The sequence below is a fragment of the Delphinus delphis genome, chromosome 12 (genome assembly GCF_949987515.2).
Source record: "Delphinus delphis chromosome 12, mDelDel1.2, whole genome shotgun sequence".
NCBI classification, from domain to species: domain Eukaryota; kingdom Metazoa; phylum Chordata; class Mammalia; order Artiodactyla; family Delphinidae; genus Delphinus; species Delphinus delphis.
In genome coordinates, this window is record NC_082694.2 from 88,970,187 (window position 1) to 88,986,399 (window position 16,213).

The 16,213-nt window shown below is 53.7% G+C and overlaps 1 protein-coding gene across 1 annotated transcript in view; it reads left to right on the forward strand.

Moving 5' to 3' along the window:
• PXDN (peroxidasin) overlaps positions 1–16,213 on the forward strand; it is a 64,222-nt gene that overhangs the window by 25,804 nt on the left and 22,205 nt on the right. Inside the window, exons 4-9 of the mRNA XM_060027172.1 lie at positions 2,713–2,784; positions 6,034–6,105; positions 6,453–6,524; positions 8,832–9,001; positions 11,296–11,413; positions 13,306–13,475. Of these exons, the coding sequence (XP_059883155.1) occupies positions 2,713–2,784; positions 6,034–6,105; positions 6,453–6,524; positions 8,832–9,001; positions 11,296–11,413; positions 13,306–13,475 (674 nt within the window). The remainder of the gene's footprint in view (positions 1–2,712; positions 2,785–6,033; positions 6,106–6,452; positions 6,525–8,831; positions 9,002–11,295; positions 11,414–13,305; positions 13,476–16,213) is intronic.

Sequence of the window (16,213 nt, forward strand, 5' to 3'; positions counted from 1 at the left end):
ACAAAGAATCTGAAAGTGTCGTGTCTACACACTTTTCTCCATCACTTTTGATGCAGTATATTAATTTTTCATTAACAATGTTCACACTAAGCTTTGTTGCTCATTTTTGAAATGAGGGAAAGGTCTTTTCATTTATTTACTTACGTTTTGTTTTGGTTTTTGATTTTAAGTGCTGTGTAAGCTCCAGAAGAAAGCCTGGATTTCTTAGAAGCAGAGTCCGTTAACTGAGAGCCAGTATTTGCAGTGCGTGTGTGCATGTTTAGTCTGTTTCTAAGAAAAAATTTTTTTACTTTATTTTTTATTTTTTTGGTTTGAATTACGTAAGAGCAACTTAACATTTACCCTAGTAGTTAGGGATACTTCATTTTTCACTTAAGACAGTTTTTAAAAATAATACTTTTAAACCTCGTCTGTTGACGGGCTTCCTGTCAAGGCATCCATGTGCCAACCCTTCCCCCTCCCACCTGAACTCATCCGAGACACCCACGCGGTAGGTTCCAGGGTCACCGGGATGGGCTGAGCAGTGGTGGGGGGGGTGGGGGGGGGATGGACCGCTGTGAGAACAGACACCAGGACAGGGATGCAGCTGTGGCGGGAAGGTGTCCCGTGACCCAGCCTTCTCCTCCGACTTCCCAGACCACGTCGGGAGGGTCCATCCTGACAGGCACTGACTTAGGAGACCGTGCGGTATGCATCTTCAATGTTTAAGAAGGCTCCCACAGTTTACTGATTATTGCAGCCTGGTGTGTGTCTAATCAGTGCCAAGTGTATCTTTGGAGGTGGAGTGTCCTTACGTGTTGGAGCCCCAGTGGCTTCTGGTAAGGAATACCTTTGCCTTCATTAAGCTTTCCGGATGATGAAAATTCACCCTTCAGGTAGTTGGAACTATATTCAAAGGGTCAACTCTCTGATGAAGTAGGAAATTATGTATGATTTACTGTTAGATCATGATCAATACCGAGTTATTCTTAGGGAAACAGATTACGCTCCAGTGTCCTTACCAGCATGCATTCATACGTCCTAGCTTGGTTCAACTGCATGTACTCTTTGACAGGATTCCTTTACTCTCATCTTCTTGAAGTGCATGCAAGGTGATGTCCGTATTGATACCTTGTTTTGCTTGTGTGTGTTGAAGAGACAGGCACAGAAACCTTTGTTCAGACTCCCCTCCTATAGGGTTAGCAGTAGGAGAAACAGCTCACACCTGGACAGGAGTTGCACGTGTGAGGCCCTGTTCGAAAGCTCTCTATATATTGGTTGAATTTCAGTCATCCTGTGAGGTCCTGCTATTCACTCCATCTTACATACGGAGAAACTGAGGCAGAGAACGTTAATTCTTATTCAAGACACACAGCCAGTAGGTGGCAGTTCAAGGGTTCAGACCCGGCAGCCTGGAGGAGGAATGTCTGTGCCAGGCCTCTTTCAGGCACTGGGCCTCAGTTTCAGGGGGAATTCTGGCTGGTTTGTGTTAAGGCCTGCAGTTCTTGCTGAAATCGCCTCAGCAGATTTGCACAGAGAGAGAAGGGAAAACGCCTGGAAGGATTGCAGCGATTGAAGGCAGCACAGCAGGTCCTGTTAGACTGGGCCATGCACCAAATATTATTAAGTAAAACGCATGTCCTGGAAATGAAGTAGGCGACGTTACAAGCGTTGAGACAAAGCGGTGTCGTTTATTAAGTGGGTAGGTAGGTGAGGGCCCAGCCACCGGGCATCCAGTGTGTGGAGAAGGATCTGCCTGAGTTACACTGTAGGAAAGGTGTGGATTTCGATCCGTCCCTCTGCCCACATCACCCATGGAGAAATGCCCGGGGCAGGTGTCTCCACGTCTGATCCAGACGGCCGCGGTAGACATGTGTTCTGAAGTCCAGGACAGATGGGTGGACCCCACACACGTGGTTTTGTGTTTCTGGTGGAACTGGATACTTTGGCGTGAAAGTCTTCACCCTTGATGGGTTCCTTCAGGAGCTGGCCAGCTTCTTCTGGAAAGGACGGGGCAGTACACGCGTGAGGCTCTGAGGACCATACGTCTGTGTTTCCACGGGGCACAAAGTCAGCCGTAGAGCACAGTAAATGAGTCGGCACGGCCGTGTGCCAACAGAACTGTATTTTCGGACACTGAAATGTGAATTTCACGTGATTTTCATGAGTTTCGAAATATTTAACCCTTTAGAAACATAAGCACCATTAGCGTACAGGCCATGAGGAACAGGCAGTGGGCCCCTCGGGTGCCCCTTCTGCTCAGCCTTGGTTGCTTCTGTTGCAGGAGAACGGGATTCTGAGTGGAAAACAGAATATGTAGTCCTCGTAATTTAGTCCGTAATTTCTGTTCCCCAGATTATCTCTGGGCATTTTGAAACTATCAGTTACAGGAGCCTATATTCAATGCATTTGACCTGTTTTTCGGGAAATGATTTTATTTTCTTCAGGCTTCGAAGCAAATGCTTTGTCAGCTGCTCATAAGCTGTCCTCCAAGAATCTGTGAGTTTCCTGAAGACGTGGCGGTGGTCTGATCATCTCCGGTTGGAGGTTTTCCTTAGAAAGGGGAAGGGGAGCCTCCTTGGAGGAACCGTACCTACTGTGTAAACGTTCTGTTTGTATCCTAATACGATCATGAATTTGAAAACTGTCTCCACGTGCCAACTGAATTCTTCCTTCCACCCTGAGTTACGGCCTGGCGTGCGTGTGCTAATCCTCCCGTGTTTCTTGTTTCAGCTATCTGTACAAGAATGAGATCCAGTCAGTTGGCAGGCAAGCGTTTAAGGGACTTGCCTCTCTAGAGCAACTGTAAGTGCCTCTCCTCTGCTCTGCGGTGTCTCAGATTTCACCTGCCCTTTGCCTCTTGCAGGGAAAACTAGGCCAAGTCTGCTGTTTGCACGATGCATGTCTGTGCTCCGGGGGCGTAGGGCTGTGTGCATGCAGATGACAAAGCCGTGGTCCCTCCCTCCTTCTGACCCCGCCCATCTGGGCAGCCACCCCACACCCTGTGCCCTGCATTCCTGGGGCAAGGACCAGTAACACCGGTTGACCCCTGTCCCCATGGTGCTTCCAGTTTAACAAGATAGACTTGTAAACAGATCTGAGCAAGTAGAGGTCTTTCGGGGACCAGGAAGTTGTTTTCCTCGTACAGTATTTCCTGTTTGTGAATCTGCACGTCCGGTTTACTTGCGTCATTCACGAGATCATTATTTTGGAGAAAATAAACTTTTCCATGTGTTTCCAGTTAGAGTATGCTGGATGTTGTTTCTTGGGCTGCGTGTGAAGGAAGTCCTACTTTGCTGTGAGGTCAGCATGCCCATTTGAAGCAGAATTCCTGGTCAGAGGCATTTTCTGACTGTTTGCCTGGCCGGTCACCCGTCCGTCAGTGGGCTGGAGTCATCCCGTGTCAGGCAGTCTGTTCACGGGGGTGCTGCAGCTGAGGATGTGGTTCGTGTTTTGTCAGTTGGCCGGACATGGAAACATCTCCAGAGGCCTTGAGGCAGAGCTGGGGAGGCCTCACCTGAACCAGGAGCTTCCGAAGCACACGCAGGGCTCTTGTTTTTAGATACCCGTTTGTTTATCCAGCTGAGAGCCACTTTCCCGAGCCTGCCGTGCTCGCCGTGGACTGGATTTAGAAAGAAGCTGTATATGAGGGGCTGTGCACCTCGGCTTCAGGGAGAATGACACAGGGATCAGATCATCACAGAAACCCGTGGGAGTATCTGGAGAGCCCCCAGGTGGAGGGAGGGTCCCCGGAACACGTTTCTGCATCTGACTCAGTTTTAATGGATCTGGGGCTGGGATTTACATGTGCTGTCAGGTGTGGAACTAAGTGAGGCCCATCGAGCCTTGGGAGGGGGTGAGCGGGGTTATTTTTGAGGAAAACAGAGGCAAAGTCTGGGAGAAATGAGGAGGGAAGGGGAATGGCATCCACGGAGCGCCGAGTGGGAGTTGGTGACCAAGGTCCTAGGGGTTCGGGACAGCATCCTGAGACAGGCTGCCTCCAAACCCAGGATTAGGCGCTGGGAGGGAGGGGTCTCTGCTGCTGAGACTTAGGGATGAAGGGAGATTGGGACCCGTCCCCGCCCCTCAGGGAGGCACTGTGAGGGGGAGGGGAGCGTTCCCCTAGGAGCGCGCTCAGATCTGCCCCCGCCGCGTGCAGAGCGCTTCGGGTCCCCATCCTTGCGGGGCCCCCCATGCCCAGAGCTGGCACATGTGGGGAGGCTGGTCCCGAGCCCCGTGTCTGCCCAGCACGTCGGCTCTCACAGGCCTTAAAAGATAAGCGGAGGCTTATACAAATGTTTAGAGTTTATTTGAGCGAAATCGATTGGGACAGAGCCTCAGCAACCGGCCGTGCGTGGACACCCCCTGCCCCAGGGCTGGGGGAAGACTCCTGGAACAGGCGCAGATGCAGAGCAGGGCACTTGGTGACGGGCTGCAGCCTTGGGCCGGCTGGCTGCCCAAAGTGTGTCCTTAGCTCTGGTCTCTAACCCGGAGGCGCTGACAGGCTCCTTAGGCCGCGCGTGAGACCCGCCCCGTCCAGCAGGCTCACCTGGGCTCCCTGAGAGGCTGGCCGCGGGCAGGGGCGGGGACCGTGGGCGGCGCTGGGGGCTCCCTTCCTGCCTTCGGCCCGTTTTCCTCCACCATCGGTAGAGGGGCCACAGCCCAGGGAGCCTGTGAACCCTGAGCCCCTCAAGGCAGCACCCGCGTCCGGTCAGCCTCCCCCTGGCTGTCGGCACGTGGATTTTTAAGCAGCATCAGGTTGGGACCGGCGTGTCTTCCCTTCTCTCCCTCCCTTGGCTTCGCCCCGGACCCGGCCGGCCGGCCGGCCCGCGGTCTCCGGAGCAGCGCGGCTGAGCGCGTCTGCTCCCCGTGTCTGTGCTTGATGGCGTGGCCCCAGGCTGCTCCACGGTGGCCGCTGGAAGTGCGTGTCCTGCAGGGTCAGGATGGGGCGTTTCTGCCCCCGCCATCCTGCCCTCAGGCCCCCACCCTCGCAGGGAGGGCGGTGGGCACAGACCCAGCCCCCACCAGGCTGCCTGCCCGCAGAGGACGGTGGGCAGCTCTGAGGCCGCGTGGTCACCACGGTGGTTCTCCCGGCGAGCTGGCCCAGGGCAGGCCGGACACCGACAGGACAGGGCGAGGGACCCTGAGGTTCCATCATTTCAGAAAGTCAGTGAAAGGCTGTACCTGGTGGAGGGAGTGTGGAGAGAGCTCTCCTTTGCGTGGGTTTGTGCTGTGACCCTGCTGGTCCCAGCGTCTCGTGAAGACACAGCCTGGCGTGTCGGGCCAGGTCCCTGTGTGGCAGGAGGGGCTCCACACACCTGTGTGGCAGGTGCACGGGCACCGATTAGAGGGGGCTTCCGTGTATTTCTAAGGCAAAAGCCCACCAATTTTCAAAGTGGGAAAGGCGGTATGCAAGACAATGAGAAGAAATTAGTTTTACAAAAAAATGTGTAACTTACGGCAAGAAAGAAGTATAAGCGGAAAGAAACGGAAGTATAAGCTCTGGATGGTCGATGTAATTAAAGGACATTTGAGGAAATACATTATTTCGCTTAACTCAGGGCCAGGTTTCTTCTGTAGTTGCTGTTTCTGTAGCTGAAAAACAATATACCCAATGTCACCTTGAAGTGTAAGTCTCCTGAATCCGTTTGTAAATTAAAAGATTGGAATGAAGGCATTCACGTACCTGCGTGTGTGGTGTAATGAAGATCATGTTGATTTTTTTCTAGAAAGGTCCATGTATTTGGAGAGCTGAGTGTCCCTGGCTTTCCCCGCTGGGTGGGGAGGAAGCCCGGTCGGTGTGCTTGACCCTTAGTCGTATTGTCCAGTCAATCATTTAAAGTCTGCACCCAGTTTTCTGTTGTCTTTAATCTTCCTATTTGATGACTGCGTTTGTTTTCCATACAATGTAGGAGATCTAGAGAGTTATCTATTGACGTGTGTATTTGAAATGACTTAGAGAACAAATGTTTTCCGCGAAACCCTATAGATCTATAAAAAGTATAAAATGGTTTAAAATTTGTTTCTTTTTCCCATGTTTAAAAACTCCTCTAGATACCTGCACTTTAATCAGATAGAAACGTTGGACCCAGAGTCATTTCAGCATTTGCCGAAGCTGGAGAGGCTGTAAGTGGTGTTGGTTGCCCCTCTTTCCCTGCGGGTCCTGGAGCCCGTGGCTCTGTCCATTTCCCGTAACAGAAAGAACACCTCTGTCTGTTCAAGCAACCGGGAAACGTCTCAGTAGGAAATCTGTGCTCTCCTCTAACAGTGCAGAAGTGGGAATAGTGATAAAATAGAAAACAATGTAGTTATTTCTGTACTAAAGAACATTGTTCTCAAATTCATGTATACGAAACAAAGGCGGTCACGGGGATGTTCTCTGAAAGCTGAGTTATTTACCTGCTTGTACACTTGTCTGCACGTCTAGGAAAGTATTTTAAAGCATTGCTGTCGTTTATCACCTCTTTCAACAGGTTTTTACATAACAACCGAATTACACATTTGGTTCCGGGAACATTTAATCACTTGGAATCTATGAAAAGATTGTAAGTATAATAACCCTTTATGCTGTCTTTTCAGCAAAGACTAATAATTTCTCCACGTCATATGCATTTACCTGACCCCTTTTACTGGGTATTTCAAAGCAGAGTTCATCACAGCCTGGATATGAATTAGGGAGGGAGGGTGGATTAAGCCGTCAGAACGCCGAACCAAGACCGAGCTGGCTTGGAGGAATGTGGCAACAGGAAGACGTTTTTAAAAATCAATTTTAAATTCCTCAAATATATCTTTAATTCCATGTTACACATTGTACTGGTGGAAATAAAATTGGCCTAGAATTAATCCCAACTGTATTGCATTCCTTTTATTTAGGCATGCACATAACTGAATTCTGTCCATTCTTAGGTCTCCAAAAATAATTTATCTTTACACTGAGTAATTTCTTATAATAGCTGATGGAGAAAGCTATCTGACATCTTTTGTGTGTTTTTCTCCGAGCTCTTCAAGGCCATTGTTTTTCAGTTAGGTATTACTGAGAGTGTACAATGAACTGGACTTAAGAAAGAGATAGAAAAGTCAGATTACCAGGCCTGGGCCCAGAGTGGCCTTTGTTTCTCTCTTGAGTTAAGTAAGACACAGTTTCCTCACTATTTACGATTTTTTTCTTTATAGGATAAAGAAATCCCTAGCCAAACTAAAAACTGCATTCTAGGGTGGCAGGTGAGAAACACTGCCTGTTTGGTAGATGAGAGAGGGTAGGAAAGAAATTGCCAGGAGTTGCCAAGACGAGCTCAGGGCACGTGGGGGTCACCCGAGTCTACAGAAGGCTGGAAAGGGTCACCTGAGTCTACAGAAGGCTGGAAAGGGTCACCCGAGTCTACAGAAGGCTGGAAAGGGTCACCCGAGTCTACAGAAGGCTGGAAGGGGTCACCTGAGTCTACAGAAGGCTGGAAAGGGTCACCCGAGTCTACAGAAGGCTGGAAAGGGTCACCCGAGTCTACAGAAGGCTGGAAAGGGTCACCCGAGTCTACAGAAGGCTGGAAGGGGTCACCTGAGTCTACAGAAGGCTGGAAAGGGTCACCTGAGTCTACAGAAGGCTGGAAAGGGTCACCTGAGTCTACAGAAGGCTGGAAAGGTCCTTCTCCGTCTCTGCCTCCTTTTTGGCCTTTTGATGGTCTAGCACTGCCCTCTGCATCTGCTCGGCCTGTGAAACCCTAGGTTTCTCGGCCCCAGTGAACCTCCCCCTCCCCACCAGACGGCAGAGGGGAGCGTGCAGTCGGGGGCTTCCTGCTCTGGCCGCTCGGCCCAGGGGCCAGGGTCACACACCTGCTCATCCACTGTCACTAGGGCCCGTCCTGAGCAAGAGGTCCTGCCGTTTATTCAGAGGGGCTCTGGGGTCAGCGGGTGCCGGAAAGGTTCGAGGTCCCCCACGGCCTGCTGACCTGAGGAATCGGCGGGGGGGAGGTTCTGTCATGTCTGCGTTGAACCCTATGGATTCCGCGGGATGTGCTCATCGGAGCTGGCTGTCCAGACAGAGGGCCAGTTCTGCCTGCTGCCCCCTCCGAGCCAGCATCCTGGAGAAATGCAAGTGGGAGGTGGGCCATCACGGGCCCGCCTCCCTGGGGAGCACTGGCCGGCAGGTGTGAGCTCAGTGGACGCCCGAGGGCAGCCCCTCGGCTCTGATCCCGGGGAGCTCCCTCTGAACGGGGCCGGCCCTGCTGCCACCTCCTCGCTCTTGGTTCACGTCCCCCCGTTACACTCCTTACCTCGTGCTTTGCTGCATAAATGGTCATCGTTTCCGAGGGAGGAAATGACACCCTGCCTGTTCCGCTTGCTGGGACGGATGTGTCCAGCCCCGTGGGGCACTTTCTCCCGGCACTTAGTTCAGCAGCTGAGGTTTGCGCCCTGTGGGCTGACTGTCCTTTAGGGCGTATTTAAGGGTTAAGTGAGGTAGTACATGATGGCGCAGCGCCAGTGGTGGTGAGCGTTCGGGAGTAGTTCCGGGTGGTGGGGATTTCTGCATTACTGATTTTGCGAAGGCTCCTGTCTTGTGCTTTTCATGAAACTTCCCGGACTCGTCCAGCACGTGTCTGTCCCTTGGTCTTGAACCTAAAATAGACAGTGTTTGATTACTCCTTTCCCCACCCTTTATTTGCGTTACTCGGGTTTCCCCCGCTCTCGGGCTCTTCCTTCTGCCGAGTGTGTATCTCTGCTGGGTCCCTTGGTCGGGCAGGACCGGGTCAGATTGTGTTGTCTGCGGGCCCCGTCCCTGCTGGTCAGTTCGGGTCTCCCTGGCCCGGGTCAGCCCTTGCCCATCCCCCGTCTCACTGGCGGCGGCTTCCTCCTCGTAGGCGTCTGGACTCCAACGCGCTTCACTGTGACTGTGAGATCCTGTGGCTGGCAGACTTGCTGAAGAGCTACGCCCGGTCGGGGAATGCGCAGGCAGCGGCCACCTGTGAATACCCCAGGCGCATCCAGGGGCGGTCGGTGGCCGCCATCACCCCGGAGGAGCTGGACTGTGGTGAGTCCCGGGACCCAAGCCCGCATTGGTGTCCAGAGGGCATAGCGTGTGCAGCCCTGTCTCCAGCTGTCACTGGCTGACCCACAGATCAGGTCTGGGTGGGGCCTGACCGGACCCTGCTTTACAAAGCCCGTCTCTGTAGTACCTGTAAGAAACTGTCTGGTAATAAACTTGAGTTTAATTTTCAGGTTTCCCTGCAAAAAAAATAGGCACCTGAAATGCACCACTACCTGTTGCTCCTTCCAGGCCTCTGCCTTTAGAGGCTGCAGCTGCCTGGCCAGCAGGACCCACGGGGGGCTGGGGGCGGGGGCGGGGGCGGTTTCTGGGGGAGGGCGCAGGGCTGCTGGCTGGGAGCCGGCAGCCTCCTGGGTCTGGATCTGGGTGGTGGCCACGCCCAGTGGCCGTAGGCCGAGTTTGTCTGGCTTGTCGCACCTGTGCACCGCTTGCGCGTACGCAGTGCCTCACGAAGAAACACAAGAAAAGGAGTGAAGCCAAATCTCGCCGGACGCATCTTCCTGATAAACAAACGCCCAAGGAATCCAGCTTTTCTTTTAAGTTTAGCACTTTTGCGGGGGTGGGGGGAGGTGGTGCTAAAATTAGGTTCTCCAGAGCATCATTATTATTTTCAAATATTGAAAACAAAATTAATTACTTTGAAGGTCACTCCATTTCACAGTAGCCCCCCCCCCCCGCAGTTATGTAACTTCACTCGTCGCTGTTTGTAACACTTCACGAGCGATCCCCGTACAGTCAGGCTCCTTTGCCTCTAGTGTGTACAGGTGGCTGACTTCAGTCCCAGGGCCACCCTGTGGCCTCCGCGCGTCGTGCCCGCATCTTTGTAAGGGCTGCTCTGCTGGCGGGGGTCCCTCAGGGTGGGCAGCAGTGCTGTGCTGTGTGCACCCCGTTCTCCAGACTGTCTCCTTAGGGTCAGCTTCCTGGGCAAAGGACGGGTGGAGAGGGGGAGGTTGCTCCCTCTGCCCTCTGCCCTCTGGACCTGCTCGGGGGTCACGACAGGTTCACTTCCCTGTGCCCACCTTGGGGCTGCCCTCCTGAGTCGGCCTGGGTTCTGCCCACCTCTCTTCTGGGGGAGGAGCGGACCTTCCTTCCTCAACCCCACCCCAGCCCAGCTCCGACCTTGTCAACAGGGGCCAGGCTGGGGTGACCGAGGCGGTGGTGCCTTGAACTTTCTGAACTCCCGGGGCCTTGCGGGACGCCTGGGGACGATGCCTCTGCCCTCAGTGTCCTGGCAGGTCCTCGGTTGCTGCCGGTCACTCAGGGTCACTGGGGGGCGCTCAAGAGGGTGGTCCTTCCTCCAGCTCCTTCAGCACCATTGCCTCTTCCTGGAGACAGAATGGAGAAGCAGAGCTTTCTCCACGTTCCCGAATTCAGCACGTCAGAGAGGATGGCGAGTGGGCGAGTGTGGCACCAGGGATGAGCGGTGGGGCTGGGGGTCCTTCGGCTACAGCAGAGGGAGCCGCAGTGTCCAGACTGGCATGGGGAGCAGGGCGCCTGGGAGTGGAAACGGGAGCAGCGCGGCCTCGGGGGGTTAATGTGGCCGGCGGTGAGTCCGAGGGGTTTCCTGTCGACGCTGTGCAGTAATAGACACGCAGACGGCCTTTTGTGGCTGTTTAAGATGCCAGGTGTTGTGAAGGCACTGTGCACACACTTGCAGGCACGTGCACGCATGTACACACACAGGAGCACACGCATTTGCACGTGGCAGGTCAGTGAATACATCTGGGCTGAGAGGGGTCAGCTGTCTGAGTTTCCTGGTTAGTAGGTGACCAGTCCAGCCTGCTGTGAGGACACAGAGGACAGTCACCCAGCAGCTGGAGTGCAGGAGGGATGCCTCTCTGTGCTCAGTGACTGGGTGGCCGTAGGGACTGCAGTGGGAACCCCACACTGAGATGGTCCCGCGGTTGGGAGCCCCTGGCCGCACCTGTACAGCTTCTGCCTTCGTGGCGGCTTCAGCTGAAAAGTGCCACTGTCTGTCCTTTCATTCCCTAAAACTGTTGGCTCACGAGTGTCCGGCTCTCGGGGGGAGCGCCCACTGAGGTCGTCAGCCGGTGCTCTGTCTGTCAGAGGCTCAGCGCCACCGGTTGCCAGGGTTCTCAGCGGGTGGACCTCAGATGCTGGCAATGCTGTGTAATTCGGCTCTAACACCGTCTTCTCCGTGGAGATGCCCCCCGCCGTTCTCGTGGGAGTGGTTTTGTCTCGAACAGAAGGGATTTGCTCTAGGTTCTTGTCACGTGACGGTTTAAGACCAGGAAGGCCTGCTTTCCTTTTTGGTGCAGAAAGGCCGCGGATCACGTCGGAGCCGCAGGACGCAGACGTCACCCTGGGCAACACCGTCTTCTTCACCTGCAGGGCTGAGGGCAACCCCAAGCCCGAGATCATCTGGCTCCGAAACAAGTAAGTGGCTCCAGACGGGCCGCCGGGGGCGCCGGGTCCCATTGCATGCAGCTGCCCGTGAGCCACGGCCAGTCCGCCCGCCCTGACCCTCCTCCCTGGAAGGAGAGCAAGGAGGAGGGAGTGCTTTCTGGGCAACCTTCCTGCTTTGAAGTCGCCGCCGGGCACATCCCGGCCTCTGCGAGGTGCACGGCCCGAGTCACCCTCTGCCGGGCTTGGTCCGGGTCAGCGAGGCCGGTCATCACGGAAGGGGCAGTTACCCCCGTCCGGGGAGAGGAAGGGGACGGAACCGGGGCTGAGGTCCCTGCGTCCCAAGGAGGTGAGGGAGGGCCCTCCCTGCGGGTGGCATCTTCAGGGAGACCCTGTGAGGTGAACGCATGCACTTCGCTCCTGTGCACCTGATTAGTCTCCGGAAACCCAGGCCTCGCCTTCTGTCCACAAGCATCTTGGTATGGGGGGGTGTGGTCAGATCCCCGCGGGGCCCGGGGGTCAGACCACCAAGGGTCGTCTGGGTTGAAGGGCGGCACCTGCACGCATCCGCTTTGAACCGAGTCCTGGGCAGGAAACCTCCGCGGGAGGCCACGTTGTCGTCGTTGCCCCCGTGCTTGCTGTAAACGCTAGCACCCCGCCTGCGCTCACTCACCAACAGAGCCTCCTGTGGGTTCAGTGTGGCCCGTAGAGCCCCTGGCTGGGTTTAGTCGCGATGGTGAGAGGAGATGGGCCCCTGACACCAGCTCTCGAGTCCAGCGGTGTTTGCACAGGAGAACAGGGCAGCGAGCCTGGGGGGTCACCCGAGATGCACCTGCCACGGAGGCATGGAGTGGTTCTAGGCCTGACTTTGTCGTCGACCTAGCGCAGCTGACGCTGGGCTCGGGGCCAGAGCTGTGTGGGGAACGTGAGATGCTGGCCTGTCCCCAGTGCCTTGGGATCTGGGACAGCTCTGAGGGTGGCAAGAGGTAAATTACAGAGCGAACATGGGAGAGCTTCCTTTGGGGAGTGTGCGTTCAAAAGGCAGAGAAGCACAGATTCGCTCAAGGCCAGCACACCTGCATTCGTGAGTGGTCACACCCACGTTTGTAAGTCAACACTTTGATGCTAAGAGTTAACATCGCAGAGCCAGTCACGGCAGAGGGAGACCCAAGGCCCCAGGCCGGCGTCTGGTGCACGGCTGCGCCCCGGGGCCCATCTGCAGCAGCCCAGCCTCCCCCGGGGCTCACGGTGTCTGTGGGAGAAAACTGGGCCACGTCAGGAAGAGCCTCACGTATGGGGCCTGAGAGGCCTGTTGCCTCCGTCCAGAAGTGCTCGTGAAGGACGGAGAGGCCAGTTTTGGCGGCGTGGTTGGTGCAGGTGGAGCACAGCATGAGGGAGGAGGGCGGGGAACCGGACAGCGCCTCCCGCGGCCGGGTCTGTAGCCTGTGGGCACCTGGATTCTGAGAGGGGTCCTGGGAAATCCCTCGAACAGTGGCGGTGTTGTTCTGGGGACGTTTGTAATCTTCCACTTTTAATAACTTAAATGTTTCTACCCCTTTGCCTCGAATGGATTTGCCAGAAACGAAGGGAAAGTTTTCCTGCGAATTTTTTCCACTCTGTTCATTTTTTCCCTTTGGAACGAGGACCACTTTGAAACATTTGTAGGTTGAACATGTAAATAATAAAAGTGAATATGTGAGTTAATCACAGATGCAAATAAACACAGTGCATAAACACTTTTTCCAGAAATGCCGGTAAGTCAGGCTGCTGGGAAGGAAAGTTTCCAGGAAGGCGAGTTAAGACCCCGCATCTCCAGGTGCTGCATGCCTCCAGGCTGGGGCCTCCGCGCCAGGACAGAAGCCCGCCGCGGGGGACCAGGTGTTTCCTTGTTTCAGAGCCTGAGCCTGCCAGGTCTGTCTTTCCAGTAACGAGCTGAGCATGAAGACGGACTCCCGCTTGAACCTGTTGGACGATGGGACCCTGATGATCCAGAACACGCGGGAGACAGACCAGGGCATCTACCAGTGCATGGCGAAAAACGTGGCCGGAGAGGTAAAGACGCAGGAGGTGACCCTCAGGTACTTCGGGTCTCCAGGTACGTTGAGTGCTCACTCAGACACTTAGAGCCCACCTTCTTCCCGGTCCACTCCCTTCTTTGTTTGCACCTGGTGGTAAAAGACAAACACCAAGGTCTCCCGTTTAAGCTGCCGCAGCAGGGTCGGCTCAGGGTCATAGGTGACCCCCAACCATTGCCCTGGTCCACCATCAACCGCTAATCCAGGACGGCCACTCAGAGTGGACAGTAGAGACAGGCGCTGCTGGGAGCACAGTGCGGAGGAGCTGTGGACACCTGGGCAGACACATGCCCCGTCCCCCGACACCTCCCACTCACGCTGGTCCCAGGGGCTCCTCTCACTTGTTGGCAGTGGGCTCTCTCTTGTGCTAAGGGCTTTGGCTGTTTTAAAAGAAGCCAGAAATCTGAATTTGTATGCAGAATTCCCAGGTCTAAAATATTGGCACCTGAACTGAAAAGATTGTTTGAGCCAAAGGCAGCACGGCTGTGGCCTTGATTGGCCTGGGTCCCACCAGGTTACAGACCTCGCCCTTGTCGAAGTGTTGACTTTTGGAACCTTGGTCAGAAGAGGAGCTGTGGCCCTTGGAGCAGAGCCCAGGGTGGGCCTGATCCCCCGTGGCTGCTGGAAGAGCACAGGTGGCCAGGCCGCCTCCATGGGCCTGTGTCATTGTCGTGTAGGTGGGCCAGGGTCTGTGTTTCCCTCGTGGTTTATCGTTCAGGGCATTGCAGTACCCTCAATCCCAAGCTAAGTGGTTTGTGGGTTTCTTTGATTAGATTCCTAGTACGAGACCTTTGTATCACTTGGTTCATCCCAGCATAGGCACAGTCAAGGTTTACTGATGAGTGAGAGTTCCCAGCTGTCGGGTTTCCCTTCGGGGGAGTGCAGCGCATACATCGCAGCCACATCAAAGCCCTTTAACCCCATGTTCCCCGAGTGGGACACGGCGCCCAGCATCTTTGCAAAGTCACAGGGCTGTGAACCTACCACAGACACGTTGGAGCTCCCGGTCACAGAAGGGGCTTGCGCTTCATTTGTCAGGCACAGGGAAACCCACAAAATACTGAACAGAGTGGTGCAGTTCTGTAGGTATATGTCAGAGGACAAAAGGGAGTAATAGAGCATAAACAGTGCATTTCCTTAGCAAAGTTGCTGTGTTAGCGGAATAATTGATTCCTAGCTGGGAATACTAAAATCTCTCTGTGGCCGGAGAGTTCCAAATCTAACCCCTTTTGATCTGAATTTTTGTTTCTCTCTCGGGCACGAGAGCCTTCTTTAGTGCACTAGTCTGTGCATGTTGGCACTGCTCCCTAAAATGCACAGGGAGGGTCTCCTACAGTCCGTGACTGGAATGTCACTGCAGAGTGAGTGGGTCAGCCAGTGGCAGCCTGCCAGCCTAGACTAGGGGCTGCCAAACGTGGACCACTGCCTGTTTTTCCAAGATCTTTGAAGTAAAAATGTGTCTTGGGCTTCCCTGGTGGTGCAGTGGTTGAGAGTCCGCCTGCCGATGCAGGGGACACGGGTTCGTGCCCCGGTCCGGGAGGATCCCACATGCGGCGGAGCGGCTGGGCCCGTGAGCCATGGCCGCTGGGCCTGCACGTTCGGAGCCTGTGCTCCGCAACAGGAGAGGCCGCAACAGAGAGAGGCCCGTGTACCGCAAAAAAAAAAAAGTCTTACATTTTTATGTGAACAACTTAAGAGTAATATTTTAGAATACATGATAATTATATGAAGTTCAAATTTCAATGTCTGTTAATTAAGTTTTATTGGAACATAATCACATGCAAAGATTTAGGCCTGAAAAGCCCAAACAATATGCTCTGTGGCCCTTTACAGAGGTTTGCCAACACCGTGACGTAGGTAATGATAATGGACCCATTTGTAAGTCTCCATGAGTCACAAAGGGCTAAATGTACTCTATCTGTTTTGAAGCTATTATTAGGGGCATATAAGTTTGCAGTTTTTAATCTTCCTCATGAACTAAACTTTTGATTATTAATGCTTTTTGCCTTAAGGTTAGTTTGATTTTATATGGATGCAACCTACTTCTTTTGATTAGTGTTTGTCAGCTATACTTTTCCCATCATTTTGCTCTGAACCTTTCTTTTTTACGTTTTTTTTAAAATTTTTACTGGAGTATAGTCGATTTACAATGCAGTAGTTTCAGATGTACAGCAAAGTGAATCAGTTATACCTATACATATATCCACTCTTTTTTAGATTTTTTTTTCCCATATAGGTCATTACAGAGTATTGAAAAGAGTTGCCTGTGCTGTACAGCAGGTTCTTATTAGTTATCTGTTTTATATATAGTAGTGTGTATATGTCAGTCCCAATGTCCTAATTTATCCCTCCCCCTCCCTTCCCCCTTGGTAACCACAAGTTTGTTTTTTATATCTGTGACTCTATTTCTTTCTTTTTTTTTAATAACCTACAGGTTTTTGGGGTTTATTTTATTTTATTTATTTATTTATTTATTTATTTATTTATGGCTGTGTTGGGTCTTCGTTTCTGTGCGAGGACTTTCTCTAGTTGTGGCAAGTGGGGGTCACTCTTCATCGCAGTGCGCGGGCCTCTCACTATCGCGGCCTCTCTTGTTGCGGAGCACAGGCTCCAGACGCGCAGGCTCAGTAGTTGTGGCTCACGGACCCAGTTGCTCCGCGGCATGTGGGATCTTCCCAGACCGGGGCTCGAACCCGCGTCCCCTGCATTGGCAGGCAGATTCTCAACCACTGCGTCACCAGGGAAGCCCTGTGACTCT